The sequence below is a fragment of the Nicotiana sylvestris genome, chromosome 10, assembly GCF_000393655.2.
Source record: "Nicotiana sylvestris chromosome 10, ASM39365v2, whole genome shotgun sequence".
NCBI lineage: Eukaryota > Viridiplantae > Streptophyta > Magnoliopsida > Solanales > Solanaceae > Nicotiana > Nicotiana sylvestris.
In genome coordinates, this window is record NC_091066.1 from 78441080 (window position 1) to 78452246 (window position 11167).

Genomic DNA, 11167 nt, shown 5'->3' on the forward strand with positions numbered 1-11167 from the left:
TGATGAGGGTATACATTTTAGAAAGGGCGATGTGTTTGAGTTACGGATGCTTTATTGGTATTGCGGCACTATCTTGTCTGATCGAATGCTGATATTCAAGGTTTTCTTGGTGGCACAAAATAATTATAGAAATACCTCTCGTGGGATGAATGGGTATTAGAGGTGGGTTGTACATTTGGACGGTGGAGTTGGGATTAGATATGGTGATTTGTGTGCTTTATGGATTTGGAGACTGGGAGTTTTCATAAACAGGTTATTTCGCGGTTGTGGACTGTAAAGATGTGGGTGAGCTAGTCAGATGATAGTATGTGCTATGATTCAGTCATTGTGAACCTTCAGAGGGTTATTTATCTATTATGGGTGACCAGAGTTGATGTGTGGTTCATTGGTAGGCCCAACATGGATGTGTGTTCTGCACCGGGTCAGATGATAGTCAGATGATAGTGTGTACTGCAAAAGTATACTATTATAGTATACAATATATTGTTATAGTATACTATAATAATATGCAATATACTGTAACAATATGCTGTAATAGAATACAATTTACTATAATAGTATACCTATTACCCGTAAATTCACTTGACTTTTTCCTTTTAATTTGCTTTAAGCTTTTACCTAGTGTGAGAGGCAAATTAAAAATGCAAAAATAAAATAAAATTATAGTATGCTATATAATGTAACGATATACTCTTACAATTAGATCCTTTAGAATTTTTTGAAATTTTTATTGACAACTGATATTATTTCAGTTTGATAATTGAATTAAATTTTTTTTAACTCTTTGCGTACAATTGTACCCTGTTGGTATAATTATATACTATACTGGTATCATATGTTAGTTAATATTTTTTTAATTGTATTAGCTACATTTAATTGGTATACAATTTAATTTTTCTTTAGTAATAATTAAAAAAAAAGAATAATAAAAAATAATGAAAATAGTAAATAAAATTAGATTATGAAGAGAAAAAGAATATAAAAAAAAGAAGTTAAATGAAATTAGAATAGGAAAAAAGAAGAAAACAAGAATAAAGAAAAGGAGAAAAGAAAAAAGAAAAGAAAAAAGAAAAGAAAAGAAGCATAGAAATAAAAAAAGAATTGGAGAATAAAGAAAAAATTCTTCACAAAACCTATCATGGGTAGGAAATGTAATTAGTTTATGGGTAGAAAAATAAATGAGTAGACAAGAATAAATAATTTTATTTTTTGTTAGTAATTGTGTCAAAATCCTAATAAAAAATAGTGTCAAGCTGAATGGGTTTGTAACAACAACAACAACAACAACGACCCAGTATAATCTCACAAGTGAGGTCTGGGGAGGGTAATATGTACGCAGACCTTACCCCTACCCCGAAGGGTAGAGAGACTGTTTTCAGGAGATCCTCAGCTCAAAAAGGTAATAGGAGCCGATACGTTAGTACCATAAAAATGCATAATGAATTGGATAGGTAACAAAGTCTTTAATCCCCCATTAACAATGCGTGTCATACCGTTCCGTACTGTGACAAGGAGTCCACCTAATTTCCCCAAGGTACAACGGACAGTACGTTTTTCGTCGCAATTGTTCCGCTTTTTACAAAACCCTTCTCTATTTACGGCGATCCCCTTTTCCACAACATTTCACCCTCCATTGAAAGCAGCCGCCATGACTACCTTCCGGATTGTAGACAACGAGGAGCAAGACAACCGCTACGACCTCTTTGACGTTTACTTCCACAGCGACACAATCAAAACAACGGTTACTTCCGATCCGGAAATCGTCACTCAGTGGATCTCCGAAACCGAATCCTCTCTCCACGACCGCCGCCATCTCATCGTTGGACTTGACGTCGAGTGGCGGCCCAGTTTCCACCGCAATCAGCAATTCAAAGTTGCAACTCTCCAGCTCTGCGTCGATCGCCGTTGCCTCATATTCCAACTCCTCTACTGCAGTTCAATTCCAGATTCCCTCGTTAGTTTTCTGTCCAACGGAGACTACACGTTTGTTGGGGTTGGAGTTGAGAACGATGTGGAGAAGTTGGTTGAAGATCACGAGCTTACCGTGAGGAATATGGTGGATTTGAGAGTTTTGGCAGCTGATGCATATGAGATGAGTAATTTGAAAACTGCTGGGTTGAAGGAGCTGTGCAATGTTGTTCTTGGAAGAGAGATTGAGAAGCCTAGACATATTACTATGGGTAGGTGGGACAGTGAGTGGTTGAGTTTGGATCAAATTAAATATGCTTGTGTTGATGCTTTTGTTTCTTTTGAGATTGCAAAGCATTTGAATGTTGCTGCTGCTCCTTGAAGATTCTGGGTGAAGATTTGGTTTGATATTGTTAATTGAATGGTTATAGCTTCTGCCTTCTTGGTTTTCGAAGTATGTTAATTGGGTGAAGATTTAGAACTTTTATGTCAAGAGTTTAAGTTATATGCACGATGGCGTAAAAATTCTTATGTAAGTATGAGTTGTTAAATGATACTAATTGACATATTATAACATAGTATATAACTTAAATCTTTAAATTTAATCTTAGTTGTGAAAACATCAGCTGTTAAGTTCTGTGTATGCCTAGACTGTGTTTGTTTAGATTCTAATTAACTTAAACTTTCAATCTGTTTATTTTCTTGACTGACTAAGGGTTTTCCCTTTTCCTTTTTTGTCAAGAATGTTCTCCTTCTAGAGCTGATTTTTGTGTTCTTTGATGAAGTAAAACCTGATGATTTAATTATTGTTAAAGCATTTCTTCCTTGAATCGGTTTATTTTGATTCAAATGTTGTAATAATGGAGCTTAATATCAACTGAAGCAGGAGAAATTACAATCTTACAATCCACAAATTAGGGAAAACAGGACAAAAAAAAAGGGAAAATAGAAAAGGGAGATTCCAGACTGCTAAACTTTAGCTAAAAAAAAAGATAAACATGCAAGTTCTTCCATTCCCTGTTATAGCTTCAAGTTCTTGTGGTTGCTTCCCTTTTATAGCTTCAAGTCATCGTGCAGATTCAGCCAGGTTCTCTCACTCACAATCTGCTAATCTTTTATTGGGCTGTCTAGCCCTTTTACTATATCTTAATTTATAAGGATTGTAAAGGATCATAGTGGTACAGCTATTACCTAACCATTGTATAGTTAAGTTAGTTAGAACCATAGTTTAGTGAGTTGGTGTTAGTATAGTTAGTTAGGTATTAGTTGTATAAATGTATCTTTCCACTACTTGTACTGACACTTATCATTTTAACAGAATGCATTTCTCTGTTTTCGTTCCTTTCTTCTCTGTTCACATATGCCCTCTTTTGATGACTCAATATCCTCAGTACCCTACGTTTCTATTACACCACAACCTGTGTCTCAGCCTACAGGTACAGATGATGCAACATTTTCTCCAAAGGAGTGATTATCCATAGAGACGCCTCTCCCCCTGCAAATCATGTTTGATCCCCAGCATGCTTTACTAATTTCTGAGGGGCCTCTTCCTGTTACCAGCCCTACTAATGCCAGGCCAAAGAGGACTATTAAGCCACCATTATGGCTTAAGGATTATGTAGTCCCAGACAAAGGACAACAATCTACTACCAAGTGTTTGTATCCCATTGCAGATGGTGGCCTACAATGGTTTGTCTGTTCAATAACAGAGTTTTATCTCTAAATTCTCATTAGAGACTGAACCTAAGTCTTATGTTAAAGCAGTTAAGGATCCTAGATGGATTGATGCTATGAAAGTTGAAATACAAGCTTTGGAAGATAACAAGACATAGGAGGTGGTGTCACTGCCACCTGGTAAAAGGGCAATTGGTTGTCGGTGGTATACAAAATAAAGTATAAAGCTATAGGTGAGGTCGAAAGATTCAAAGCAAGGCTTGTGGCCAAAGGTTATAGCCAAAAAGATGGGCTAGATTATCAGGAAACCTTTTTCCCTGTGGTGAAAATGGTTATTGTTCTATCAGTTATTTCAATTGTTGCATCCAAGAACTGGGCTATACATCAAATGGATGTCTACAATGCATTTTTGCAGGGAGATCTCAATGAGGAAGTATATATGACCATGCCTCAAGGGTTTTCTGCTACTGAAGGTAAACAGCAGGCCTGCAGGTTGCTTAAGTCCCTCTATGGACTCAAGCAAGCTTCCAAGCAATAGAACATCAAATTGACATCTTCTCTGCTTGCATCAGGCTTCACTCAAAGCCATCTCGATTACTCTTTATTCAAGAGATGCTCAGCTGGGAAAACTATCATTGTCTTGGTTTATGTGGATGATCTCTTGATCACTGGGGATGATGCCACACTTATTCAAGATACTAAGGATGCATTGCAGAAGAATTTCAAGATTAAGGATTTGGGTGAGCTTTGATTCTTTTTGGGAATTGAGTTTGCCAGAAATCAACATGGGATTTTAATGCATCAACGCAAGTATGCGCTAGAACTTATTTCTGATATGGGTTTAGCAGGTGCACCAGTTGAACTCAATCAGAAGTTAACAACTACTAAATTTGACGCACATCTAGGCTTGGAGAATGAGACACCACTTATTGATCCTGGTAGCTATCAACGACTAGTTGGGAGGCTGCTTTATTTGATAGTCACTCGACAAGATATCTCCTATGTTGTCCAAACTCTTAGCCAATTCATGCATTCCCCTAAGACATCTCACATGGAGGCTGCCATCAGAATTGTCAAATACATCAAATAAAGTCCTGACATGGGAATTCTTATGTCATCTACTGCTTCTTCTCACTCACAGACCTATTGTGATGCTAATTGGGCATCCTTCCCATCCACTAGATGGTCCGTTACAGGTTATGTGGTGAAGTTAGGGGACACTTTGTTTTCTTGGAAGTCTAAGAAACAAACCACCATCTCCATGAGCTCAGCAGAGGTAGAGTACAGGAGTTTAGCTTCTGTGGTTGCAGAGATCGTGTGGCTTATTGGCTTGTTCAAAGAATTAGGTGTGGAGGTTCAGTTGCCTGTCGCTGTTCACTGTGACGGCAAATCTGCTATCCAGATTGCTGCTAATCCAGTGTTTCACGAACGTACTAAACACATAGATATCAATTGTCACTTCATCCGTGAGAAGATTCAACTTGGTTTAATTCACACAGTTTATGTGCCTACTACAGAACCAACAGGCTGATATCTTGACAAAAGGTTTGACATCTTTGCAACATCACTACCTGCTTTCCAAGCTAAGGAATGAAGGATGTCTTCATACCTCCCAGCTTGAAGGAGGTGTAAAGGATCATAGTAGTACAGCTATTGCCTACTACAGAACAACAGGCTGATATCTTGACAAAAGGTCTGACATCTTTGCAACATCACTACCTGCTTTCCAAGCTAAGGAATGAAGGATGTCTTCATACCTCCCAGCTTGAAGGAGGTGTAAAGGATCATAGTAGTACAGCTATTACCTAACCATTATATAGTTAAGTTAGTTAAAATCATAGTTTATTGAGTTGGTTGTTAGTATAGTTAGTTAGGTATTAGTTTTATAAATGTATCTTTCCACTGCTTGTACTGACAATTGTCATTAACAGAATGCATTTCTCTGTTTTCATTCCTTTCTTCTCTGTTCCATCTTCTTCTTCTACAATGGCTATCGTAACTTTGTCTCAAGCACACTGAATTGGACAAAGTTTACAAGGATTTTCTCTATATATACTATATTATAAATTATATTATCCGTGTTTATCCCAAAAATGAGTAACAATTAAATTTGTACGCGATTTAAAGGATACGTGGTTTAATTTAGCACGAATAATTAAGAATAACAGATAGATGAATTAAAGACAAAATAAACAATCAAACCAATTGCAATGTAATGACTAATCCTGATTTTAAATTGAACAGTAGACCTCATACTCGATCGGACCCTCAGTACAAGCTTGGTCGCGCGTGCAGAAAAGAACAATTGTGGAATCCCTTGAACAATAGCTAGAAGACAAAAGTAGACTTTGAAATTTGTGTTACAATATGTCGGACTAAAGAAAAATTTCCCTTTATATAGTAAGAGAATTTAAATCCTAGTATAAGTCTAAAAAAAGGTAAAAAAACTTGATTTCCCGGTAATTGTTGAATTCGCGCCGTAAAATCCAGTTGAGGGCGAATATTACGACCCCTATCCTTCATGCAGAACCATTCACCGTGTCTCCCGATGTACAGAAATCATACTTGGTCCGGGGTACGTCATCTTGCCGTGTCCGATCTCTAATACATTGTTCATTCTTCCTTCTCGATATGAGAGGTTTCCGACCTCAATTATAATTTCGCCGATCCATGCTTCCCCTTTGTTCTCTCACCAGAGAATCGGGGAACTTTGCCCCCAGTTTTATCCGTACACAATCCGATTTAACGAAAGTTTGCTAATTGCAAAAACTAACTAGTATCTTTTAGAATTTTGTATATTTTTCCTTAAAAGGCTGTCAAACCTTGATTAGTTTTTTAATTTAAGGTAAAGGTGGCAATTGGGCGAGTTGTGTCAAATTTGGGCGGGTCAAAACAGATCAAATCAACAAACGTGTCAAAACCCAATCCGCTCAATGTTTGCTTGGGTCAATATGGGTTGGGTCAAGATGTAAAAAATAACGAGTCATAGCACAACCTGCCCAATATAACCCAAACATCCCCTCATCATTAACTAAATGCCTTTTAACAGTGATATAACTCTGTTATTATGGAACCAAAAAAGCGCATAATTCAAAGTATTTCAGACAACTTGTACTAATAAAAATATCAAAGCGATATATAATGTACTCTTCTCATGCTTTGCAGGTAAAACTTATAATATTCAGACAAATACATCACACATACCAGAAAGATACAAAACTAGAATAAAGTGCAAATAAATTTTTGGTTTTACAAACACATGTCAAATGAGATAACTAGATCAACCAGCTAAGAAATCTAATTCCTTCCAGTCTGATATCACTAAAACTAAGATGCCTAATAGTAGTTTTCAAAGTAGACAACAAATGTCTTAATATTAAAGTTGGTATTTGTCTTCTTTAATTTTTTTCATAATTAATCTTATCGTTTTCTACATTTTCTGTTGAAGCACCTTGCTCCAAAACATCATGTTCAGCCCCCACAATGCACGAACACATGTTTCCAATCTTAGATTCTGCATTTAGCGAAAAAGATATTACAAAGTGATTCACCTACTTATCTAAGGAAAGATAACACTTAAAACTAGGAACACCAGTCACAGACCATAAATTGGATGCAATCTTCTCAACATCAATTGCAATATCATCTTCGTCAGAATTATCAACCACTAATAGACAATAAAAAAGAATTGTTAAACTATAGAAAGAGAATTAAAAAAAAATCATAATACATACACAGAAATTTTTTACCTCCATACCTATAAATCCAATCTTGAGCACACAACTTAGCTTCCGCATTTTCGGGTAAAATTGAACTTTGAAATTTTCCGATTACCCGTCCTCCAATGTTGAAGATTGACTCAGGTGAAACAGTACTAATAGGTATGCTTACTACATCTCGCGCCATCACAAAAGCTCGGGTTACCTATTCATGTTATCTTTCTAAAACTTAAGAAATTTAGACATTCACTTTCCTTACGAACAAGTACAAATTCTTCCAAATATAACTCTAACTATGTTTTTTCCGAACTAGATTCTGGTTGACTCTCAAACAAATTAAACTCATCCATCTCATCTCTTATTCAAGTATCACGTCCGTTTACCCTTAAAATTGGATAACAATTGGTTTTATATGCGGTTCTAAGGATACGTGATATAAATTGGTACAAGGTTAACGTAGAGATAAACAATAGAAAGATAGATACAACCTTCACAAATTTGAGCAAATTTGAGCCTTATGAAATTGATTTTCCTTTAGCTAGGAATGATATTATGAAAGACAGAGCAAAAATGAGTTATGACAAAGTTTGAAATCACAGTATATTGCTTTTGATATGTGTTACAATGTGTTTATGAATAACTCAGTCCCCTCTATTTATTGGGGGAAAACCTACCTTTTTAGGTAGTATATTATAAGAAACAATAATCTTGATTTGATGGACCGTTTGCTCCCTTTTTGGCTGATCACGTGATTTACGCCATAATGATTAGTTAAAGGCGAAAATTGAAGATCTCTGTCAGCTGAGTTGGTAGGTCTTTTATTCGAGGCCGTTAAGAACAGGACCGATTACTCGTTCGACAAAATCGAGGGCAAGTCTGATGGTCTTGATGGCCGGCTTCGATAGTGCTTTTGAGTTCGATATTGTTATATTCCGATTCGGCTGACTATGCATGACATTAGATTGAACCCTGAATTTCGATATCGAGACCAATGTCACCCATGACTCCGATTTCTACCCGATCGATCCTTGAGCTTGATTTTACTCGTATACAGATAGTCACCTTGTTTCTCGGAGAGAAGATGACGAGAAACCATATGAACTTCTGAATTCCGTATCGATGGGCCATGGCGTATGCGACGAACGATCATTGAGACACCTGACTATGACGTAAGCAACAAATGGGTACCGAAACGTCCCCTCGGTCCAGTTACCAAGGCATCAAGGGCCTGTCAGTTGCTAGACGACCACTGTTGGTTCTGAGCTGTCACCAACAAGCTATAAGTACCCCCACTTTCCTTTATTCAAACTTTTCATTCAAAGCCCCTCCTATTCTTGTTTTTCCAGAAATCCCTTTGCTTTGCAATTCTTGCATCCAAATTTCTTGAACTCTCAGCAAGCCTCATACCATTCTAAATCCCTTTTCTTCTGTTCTACAATGGCAAAAACTTCTAAGATTGTACCGCAAAAGGAGGTCGCCTCTTCATCATGGCCCGCCGACGACGGAGCTGTGGCAGAACATCACCTTGAGGAATTCGTTCCGGTAGGGTGCCCTACTGTTACTGATTTTAAGATTGAAAAGCATCCTCAATACCGGGCCAATATGAGCCGGTCTTGAGGTACATATTCACCATTACGGATGATCTCCTCACCAAGGTTAAAGAGGATTGCAACTGGGTCGATAAGCATGTGGTGGTACCTTCGCCCGAGGAATCAATCACTACCCATGTGGAGGTTTTCTAAATTTTTACACTTACCCCTCCATGTTGGGTACCTTAGACCCTATCATCGTTGCCCTTTATAGAGGTACGATGTGACCTTTGGCCAGATCCACCCTTCCTTCTGAAGAATAGTGATTCTCCTTCGATTCTTCATAAAGAAAATCGAGGGATGCCCCTTTACCCTCAATCATCTTATGTACCTTTACAGTCCCCGACTCTATCGAGGAGGGCTGATCAAGCTTGCTCGTCGGGCCAGCAACGCCCTAGTCTCGAGTATAGACAAGGCTCGGGCCAAGGTTGGATGGGTCGATTTGTTTGAATAAAGACTTCGGACCTGATCCTTACCGAAGACATGCCATTTCCTGAGAAATGGAACATGAATCGTAAGTAGTACTTCGCCTTGAACGTTTAATCTTGTTATTTTATCTCTTATCTTCTTCCTTATCGATATTTTTGGTGTTGCAGTTGTGGCCCAGGTGCCGGACGTAGTTCTTGAACTCAAGGAATTGGTCTAGGGTCTGGTGTCACGGCGACCATATTTCGAGCGTGCTTGGATGGAATTATCGAAGGGTCGATGGGAGGCCCGCAACCATGGTAAGTTTTGTCCTCCGATTCAATACTGTTTGATTTTCTCCTTATACTGTTGAATTCTTATCGGTTCTGTTTTCTTTTGTAGGTCTCCCCAAATACATTGCTATGAAGCTTCCATCCGGTGATGAGTATGTGCCTCTCGAGCCCCCTGCTCCGAAGCAAGGTGATGAAAAGAAGAGGAAAAGGGCCCCGAGTTCCCCGAACTCAAAAAAGAAGAAGCCCAAGAAGAGGTCGTGCAAGCTTAAGAGAATCACCTATGCTTTATCCTCAGACTCAATCCGCCGATTAAGGGACGAGTCCAAAGAAGAAGAAGAAGAAGAAGAAGAAGAAGAAGAAAAAGAAGAGAAATCCCAGTTGGTGGCCCATGTGGGGGTAGGTGCTGTGATGCAAGGGTCCTCTGAACTGGCGGATGCCGAAATGGGACCATCCCAACATGAAGAGATCGATGAGGGAGTCTTAGCTGAAGCTCCCAAACCATAAAGGGTTGAGGACACTCTGCCCCAAGCTAAGGGGTTCGAGAGAGAGATTGGGGGCGACGCTTCTCGAGTAGAGAAAGGTATCTCGAGAGACGAGCTTGGGGCGATCGATATTACCGGGTCCACTCAAATTTCAGACACCATCATTTGCGAGACCGATATGTTAGAAAGTCATTCTTACGAGGGGCCTTAGGGGGCGACTGATATCCACCACTTCTTGGACGGTTTGAGTCCTTTGCTTTCGAGGATGTATTTGGGCTCGGAGACTTACCAATTCCAAAGAAGGTACCATCATCGAGAGCTAGAGGGTCTTTCTCGAGCCTAAAATTGGAGAAACGGTTCTCGGCCCTAAGCGTCGATCCTAACCGAAGACGGTCAATAGCTTTCTCTATCCCGAAGGATGCCTGGGTTTTCTCTCTACCCCCATGGGGATCGTTAGCTACCTTTAGTGCTTGGTGACTAAAGAAGATCAGGCAGTGATGGACAAGATGGAAACCCCCTGCCTATTCAATGAATCCCAACAATCATTAAATCGGGTAACTTTGTGTATCTTTCTTCTCATATATTCTAAATTTAAAGTTGTAAATAACATAACACCTTCCCTTATGCTTGCAGGCTTCGGTGCTACATCATGAGACTTTTCTCCGATATTGGGAGGAATTAACTCACCACGAGGCCGAGGTTCGGGACCACATTGAGAAGACTGACACCTACTTCTTAGTGAGAAGCTTCAGGCCGATTTAGTAACGGCTCGGAATGAGCATGCCGAGATGACCGAGCAGGTATTTCGAGTGCTTCACGATAGTGAAGACGAATTGAAGATAGTGACTAACGATCTGATCCTGTAGGTATGGAAAAGGCTTGAACAAATCGAGGAGCTTTAGGTACAGGTAGATACAATTCAAGATGAGGCTGAGGAGTTCAAGAAAAATATGAACATCTTAGCCTCGTAAAGGGAAGTTGTCTAAGCACAACTGGAGTCGGCCGAGACCCAGCTCCGAGCTGTAAAATAGAAGGCCTCGGTGCAAGTCAAGAAAATCGAGGAGCTTCAACCCTAATTGGACTTGTCTATTTCTGAT

The 11167-nt window shown here is 38.9% G+C and overlaps 1 protein-coding gene across 1 annotated transcript; it reads left to right on the forward strand.

Moving 5' to 3' along the window:
• Nucleotides 1-1520: 1520 nt before the first annotated feature.
• On the forward strand, nucleotides 1521-2513 carry LOC104233894 (3'-5' exonuclease-like). Its single transcript, XM_009787357.2, has one exon. It carries the CDS (start codon nucleotides 1649-1651, stop codon nucleotides 2288-2290), a length of 642 nt encoding a protein of 213 aa, XP_009785659.1. The 5' UTR covers nucleotides 1521-1648; the 3' UTR covers nucleotides 2291-2513.
• Nucleotides 2514-11167: the final 8654 nt, after the last annotated feature.